This window comes from Dreissena polymorpha, chromosome 6, assembly GCF_020536995.1.
Source record: "Dreissena polymorpha isolate Duluth1 chromosome 6, UMN_Dpol_1.0, whole genome shotgun sequence".
NCBI classification, from domain to species: Eukaryota; Metazoa; Mollusca; class Bivalvia; order Myida; family Dreissenidae; genus Dreissena; species Dreissena polymorpha.
The window spans coordinates 2,583,073-2,590,634 of record NC_068360.1 but is presented as its reverse complement, the minus strand read 5'-3'; the positions used below and the strand labels follow the sequence as shown (position 1 = coordinate 2,590,634).

Below are 7,562 nucleotides of genomic sequence, written 5' to 3'. Positions count from 1 at the left end.
ATCGGCCAGAACAATTATTTCCCTTTAAATGTGAAGGATGCTAAAAATGAGCGATCCATTTTCGAGTTCCAAATACATTCCTAGGGCGAGTGGAGGTGACAGCCTGTTAAACAAAGAGGAATTTCAGTCAAGTAATCGACAGAAACCCATGCCTCCTAAAAAAAGTAAGATTCATAAAAATATTTGATATGTCAATTTATGCAACCTGTTTTCGCGAGTTTAATGTAGACTTAGTTTGCAGTGTCAAAACATATCCTGTCAAATTATTGCACATGTGGTGAATTAACTACTATTACAACGTTTCCAGACTGTATCTGAACGTGTTTGATCATTATTTGATAAAGGTTGATCTGACAATGTAGCTTTAAAGCGGTTTTGTCAAATATTTATAAATTTATATAAACTGTGTAAAAAACTTATTATATATATATTTTAATATAAATTAAAATAAAAGTTAAGAAGAACATGTGTCGAAAAATGCGAAATAAGCCAGATATTTAATTCTGAAATTGAAAACAGCTGTACAGCCGAATTCGCCAGCATGTATACCATACATGTACTATGTGCATCTAAACTTACGAGGGGTGTTCCAGAAGTTCGTGGATTTTCGCTATAACTTTCATTTGGTAACATAAATGGACAAACAAATAGCATGCTAAGAATATTTCGTCCTTTCCAAATATACTCTCCAAATATCATGGAAATACATAAAACAATAAATATATATCAGAGATTTAAACATGTGCACAATGCGCACACCGACCCACGTGTAACGTTTCTGTTCAACGTCAATGACGTTATGAAGTTAACAACTGTCAAATCTTTTCCACATAATCACCTCCAACGCGAATGCACTTTATGTGTCGGGAAATCCACTTGTCAAAAGTGTCTCTATACCAGTCAGCGTCGAAAGACGAGACGATTCGCTTTGCTGCAACTGTAAGTTCCTGTTTACTTGCAAAGCGAATACCGCGCAACTGTGATTTAACCTCCGGGAAGACTCGGAAGTCCATAGGGGCCAAATCCGGGCTGTAAGGAGGACTTAGGCGCTGTAACGTGAAATTTGCCGTAAATTCTGTTTATCAACGACATTTAAACCAAATTTAAATTCGTGTAACGCTCATACTTAAAATAAAATACACACGTGCGCCGCATGTCGTTACTGAGGTCTCTATGGCAACGTGTTTCAAACGCGCTTTATGGAATTCATGCATTTTTAGCTTATATATAAAGTCCTTGATAATTGGTTTGTATAATATGTAAATTTCATTGACTTTTACCAGCAAACTAATAAGTTATAGCGAAAATCCACAAACTTCTGGAACACCCCTCGTAGTTTAACGGTTTATAATACAAAGATGAATGCATCGGTTATTGTAGGAAAATATGTACGTCACTATCGGATCGGGGCGCTAATTTGTCTTTGCTGCATTTTATGAAATTCGGCTTTAATGTATAATTTTTCTTGCCTATTTTGTGTTATTGTAACATATTTTATCAATATATTACAATTAAACACATATAAAAAATCGTATATACCCGCTTTAAAGTTGTAGTTCTGAGTGGACTTTTGCTCGAAACAATATTATTGTATCTACAAAACGATCTGGACAGGATAGATGAGTGTTGTAATAATGCATCTTATGAACATAACTGAAAGATTGCACTTATTAGAGTTTTCGTCAAGTGCAGATGTTGGTAAAGATGGTTCTCACCCAGGTATGATCGACAAAAGGAACTAACAGGTTTTAAAATTATATAGTGATAAATAAACCTGTTTTTCAAAAGGTTCAACCTTATCAAAAGTCTACAAGAGTTATAAAGTATTAATGCCAGGCTATCAATGAATGATTTTGAACCTTATCTCAACTTGATAGTTATTTTACTGGAATGGAAAAAGTCGTTAATGTTGTATGTATCCTGCGCTTCATACAGTAATGTTTTTATAATATGCTTATCTGAACATGAGCATCAATAGGTGTCATACCTTAAAAATAATATAAGTTAAATTAGATAATTTAACTGGATAAAAAGTTCAAACATGAAAATGCCCCGCAAATTTTATACAAGTCCTAAACATTGTCCAAATGTATCCTCTAAATAACCCAAAACAAGTTGGCATGTAACCTATGGTTTTGTTCATACCGGTGATTCATTGTAACAATGCCCGGCTGGTGGGGTACTTTGTTCGTATTAATACAATATGAGACCAACATATTACAAAATAGCTTGAAAAGTTCAGTTTTGATTTGAAATTTATCTTACCCTTAGATTACTCAGTAAATGATACAGTGTTTTTCCTCTATATTAATTTGGTACCGTAAAGTGGCACCGTTGCAAATGCAAACATTTTTCCAATAAAAAAACACTCCCAAATAACATAAATATTAATAAAACGCAGAAAATTGTTAAAGAGTGGCAAATGCACATGTTAATCCCTTTTGTCAAAACATCTCAATCAGCTCAATACCGTAAGTCAGTAAACTTGCTAACCATGCCTTCACAACACCCGACACTAAAGCCAGTTGTGCCCTGATTTTTTGTTTTTAAAATCAGTACTGTTTTGATAATGACTCATCTAAAAGAATCGTAAAGACAAAGATACAGCATGTTTGATTATAAATTAATGTATAGGAAATGTCTATTCCAAATAATTCGGGATATAATTTTGTTAAAATGAACAATCCATTTTTTAACCGAAATTAAAAGCTTTCAATGTTCTCTACGCTACAAAGTTTTTCTACAAAAATCAATACACACATGCTTTCGATGCTAATGATGTGACATTGTACATGACGCATTATTTTTTTGGGCCTTTTATTGGTACAAAGGATCAACAGGAAATACATGAGCACTATTTATAGAATTTGATAATGTCACATTAACATTAAAATTCAGAAGTGTATTTCGGATTGCACATTAAATTATGGTCATATGAGAATGTAACAAAACGTTAACACCTCAGGATAATTAATTAAAAAATAATGTGTTAAAAAGCTGAAGGTTACAATATACTAAATCATTTTTGTGTTCAATGCTATACCCTCTAAAGAATGGAACGTCATTTATTTGAAGACACAATTCTCTGTATGGGTACTTGCCATGACTTTATTTTTGAATATTTCTGTGTGCATGTGGTAGGGAAAACATAGTTGTATACTACAAATTCAGTGTTTTGCTTATAGGTTGGAGACTACATGAAATTTTGACAGATGGCAGGAAACCCTCATCAACTGGAGATCAGCCGGTAAAAAGGTGGCCTTAAAACAGTGACCGTTGATTCGCGTCGAGTTATTTCTTACATACTGGATGACCTATCTTTTTTATTGTGTAAATCCATTCGGCTTGGCATGCTCTTTAAGAAAAGGTATGGGTATGGGGGTGTCTACGCGCAAAAGTTTGACTTTATTGTTCGTTGAAGTTGTCGGTTTTACATTGAATTTGTTAAGGAAATCTTTTGGTATATTGTGACCTGAACATATGTTTCAAAATGCACAATTTCCACGAGGATTACACTCATTTGTCATCATCAGTCTCCGCAGTAACTCGTCACAATTTTATCATGGAGGAGTACGCCATAGGGACTGATATGTGTAGTAGATCTAACAAAGCAAACAGACTGGTTCAAACCGCTGAAATTATACATTGATAGTCACACTGAGTTCTTCAAGCATAGCTGATAAAGCCAAACAAATAACCGGTATTAAATGATAATAATCACTCCCGCATGTATACAATTCTGACTTTTAAATATGCAATCATGTATCAAATATTTAGCCCAGTTCATAATTGTCAGATAATTAGAACGTTTCATCGACTACCAATTCTACTGAAACAAACATGGTTGAGTTGGAGACAGGTTGTCGTATGTAATCTGCGGCTCAGAGTTCTGATTAAGACAGTGAAAGTTGATACCATCAAGGGGGGTGTTTAGTTGAATGATTTCAATGTTTACTGTCAGGGCCAAAACACCCTTTTTGGGTAAGGGGCCTCAGCCTTTTTAAGGGGAAAAACAGCGCGATTTTTTCATGTTTGGGAAAAATAGGAAATTTGGATTTCATTTGGATAATGGAGTTTTATTTTAAGTTGTAATAACCTTTTAATGTAATCTATTTATAGCTTTTGAATTCCGCTCGTTTTCGTCATTTGCCGAATGGTGACAAATGACAAAATTAGGTTATGCTGCGCGAGATAAGCATATCTCTCTAGGAGAATAATATAGGGGTAATGAAAGGTAGTGCTGCAGCAATATACCGGTATATCGGTATATATTGCAATACGCAATCAGCATATTGAATTGCGATATGATTTTTATCATACCGGTACGAAAATTCTACAAAAATTCATCCACATTTCGTCCAGAAAAGCCATCCGAAATAATGATATCAAGGTAAACAAAACAAATCGGTGTTAACTGTTTAGAAAAAATAAATTGTTGCGTAAAATTAGCATTCTAAAAAGTTTATTATACGGGGTACAGTTGTTACATGGGAGACCGCAAGATCTGCTTTTGCATGTCATACTGTTAAATTAAAGATGAAGCTTATGGAAATACAAAAAATAACAACACAGTTAATTACATAATCAAAATGTAAATTGATGTTATTATAAACAGAAGTAATAATGATCAAAACAAATTTTAAGTAACAGCATTCTGATGAGTTACAAGACAGGCTTTTAAACATCCACAATCGTCTTTCTGAATATTATTCTTCTTGTAAGCCTTTATAATAGTTATCTAAATGGCAGACAAAAAGGTTATGTTCATGTACCGGTAATTAAGTTGGTTTTGGGTGATTAGCTGGCCAGTTATAACTCTGGTACAAGTAAGCAATAAATTGCAATATATTGCAATACGGATTTTTGTACTGACAATATATTGCAATACCGTTTTTGGCGTATTGTTGCAGCACTAATGAAAGGCATATTCAACCAATACGAATACCCCCCAGGAGACTTTCTACGGCTCTGGGTTTTTCCAGCCTATTAGAAGGCTCGACAAGTAAACATTTTTCACTTTTATACAAAGTTTAGATAATCATATTATTTTTGGTGGGGAATTTTTACAGTACTGGGGAAAATTTTGGTCAAATTAGGGAAAAAAAGTGGTTACTTCGATTGGGGAAGTGGCCGATATTCGGCTTCTTCAAAGAAAGGTTTTTTGGCCCTGACTGTTAATGGCAACAGGCTTTGATCACTTGAAATCATTCACCATTTATATGTTAATATGTAAATTATAATTTGTACATGTTTGATAAATTATCCAGCATAATTAATAAATTTCCCATTTTGGATGACTATGATTCTAATTTTCCAAATTTTACCGGTACCAGTTCTAAAGTGGTGAGGAAATACGCTGTGAGTACTTCATGAATAAAGTTTAATTGTGCATGGACCTCATAAACATTCAAATACACTCATTGACATGATAGCTGATGTGTTTCTTTCTTGAATTCCAAGATAATAAAAAAAAAAGATTTCATCAATTTATTTAATGTCTTCTGTTTTTCCCCAGCGACTCAGTTTCCCGATGCAGTTGGCAAAGTTATTGGTCATGGCAGGTATGTGTTTAGATTCATACGGACACATGTCATATAATTGTTCAGAGTTTTTTTTTGTACCAATGTATGTAAACCTTAGATATATTCATATACATATTTTGAAGTAATAAATATTCTCTTAACTGTTCTAAAAACTGTAAAAGTAAACCAGCAAATAAAAAATTAGTTTTGTTCAGAAAAATATATATATATGTCCATGCTTGATAATTTATCTTCAGTGTGTGGCTTTTTGAAACAATGTCCCACCCGTTCATTGTGTTGCGGAGATCATGTCAGGTACCCTTAGCTTCTATCTTATGTTGTTATGTAGCACTGTCTTGTTTATAGTGAACTGGTTAATTGTCCCCTACCGGTTTTACCGGAGGGGACTAATGGTTTGCACTCTGTCTGTTTGTCTGTCTGTCCATCCGTCTGTCCGTCCGTCCGTCCGTCACACTTTTCTGGATCCTGCGATATCTTTGAAAGTTCTTTATATTTTTTCATGAAACTTGGAACATGGATAGATGGCATTATGGACATTATGCACGTCATTTCATTTTTTTCCTACGTCAAAAATTCTGGTTGCTATGGCAACAAATAGACTAGAAATACTGCTGAAAATGGTGGTTTTCTGGATCCTGCGATAACTTTAAAAGTCTTAATATTGTTTCATGAAACTTGGAACATGGATAGGTGACAATATGGTCATTATGCACGTCATTTCATTTTGTTCCTACGTAAAAAATTGTGGTTGCTATGGCAACCAAAAAAAATTAATTCTGAAAATGGTGGAATTTCTGACAATGGTGGAGCCGGTAGGGGACCATATTGCTTGACAATAGCCTTGTTATTGCTAGATTTAATATACAAGCTTGAAATAATAAAGTTTTAATTTATTATACTATAAGCACACCTGTTGTTGGTGTTATACGATGGTATTAAAGTTAAATAAAGAAGTAAAAAGAGACTTATAGTTTATAGTACGGTATCTGGATTATTATTGCAACCATTGTTATAAATGACACTTAAAAAATACTGATATCCATATTTTCTACTTTTGCAAGCCTTTGACAATGATTTCAGGTCAGCACAGGCAGTACCTATCACTTAACCCCGTTTACACTGCCGACTGTGGTCTACCAGATGAGCAGAAATAAGGTAATACAGTTGACATCAATAGCATACAAAGTCTGTTTCCTGTTACATTTTGGCTTTGCCACCTACCTCAGTTGGTAAAGAGTGCTACACTAGAAATCACAGCTCAGTAACACAACTGGTTTACTGATTTTCATAAAATTCTTTTTAAGGTCTTTCTTCACCTGACTCCGATTCAAGTAAGGCAGTATTTTCTGTGTGCTTGTACACCAGCTAACCAAAGAATAGTGTGAATAGGTGAATTGTTCATTGTCAGTTTCTCAGGTTAGCAATAGGTTAATTGTCCTTTGGCAGTTTGTCAGGTGAGCAATAGGTTAATTATGCTTTGTCAGTTTCTAAGGTATTAGGTTTATTTTCCATTGTCAGTTTCTCAGGTGAGTGTAAGGTTAGTTTCTCAGGTGAGCAATAGGTTAATTATCCATTGCCAGTTCCTAAGGTGAGCTATAGGTTATTTGTAAATTGTCAGTTTCTCAGATGAGCAATAGGTTAATTGCCCATTGTCAGTTTCTCAGATGAGCAATAGGCTAATGGTCAATTGTCAGTTTCTCAGACGAGCAATATGCTAATTGTCCTTTGTCAGTTTCTCAGATGAGCAGTATGTTATTTACCCATTTTCAATTTCTCAGGTGAGCAGTAAGTGTATTGTCCATTGGTTATTTAGATCAAAAGATTAATTGCCCATTGTCAGTTTCTCAGGTGTGCAATAGGTTTATTTTCAAGTTTCAGTTTCTCAAGTCAGCAAAAGGTTAATTGTCCATTGTCAGTTTCTCAGGTGAGCTATAGGTTAAATGGCCATTGTTAGTTTCTCAGGTTAGCAATAGGTTTATTTTTGAGTGTCAGTTTCTCAGGTCAGCAATAGGTTAATTG

The 7,562-nt window shown here is 34.3% G+C and overlaps 2 protein-coding genes across 2 annotated transcripts in view; both read left to right on the top strand.

Moving 5' to 3' along the window:
* The window catches only part of LOC127833221 (CAP-Gly domain-containing linker protein 1-like), a 606,687-nt gene that overhangs the window by 487,601 nt on the left and 111,524 nt on the right, over positions 1 to 7,562 (top strand). The window lies entirely within an intron of this gene.
* The window catches only part of LOC127833230 (mitochondrial outer membrane protein SLC25A46-like), a 111,568-nt gene continuing 104,037 nt past the window's right edge, over positions 32 to 7,562 (top strand). Inside the window, exons 1-4 of the mRNA XM_052358398.1 lie at positions 32 to 164; positions 5,516 to 5,561; positions 5,780 to 5,837; positions 6,624 to 6,698. Of these exons, the coding sequence (XP_052214358.1) occupies positions 38 to 164; positions 5,516 to 5,561; positions 5,780 to 5,837; positions 6,624 to 6,698 (306 nt within the window). The 5' untranslated portion in view covers positions 32 to 37. The remainder of the gene's footprint in view (positions 165 to 5,515; positions 5,562 to 5,779; positions 5,838 to 6,623; positions 6,699 to 7,562) is intronic.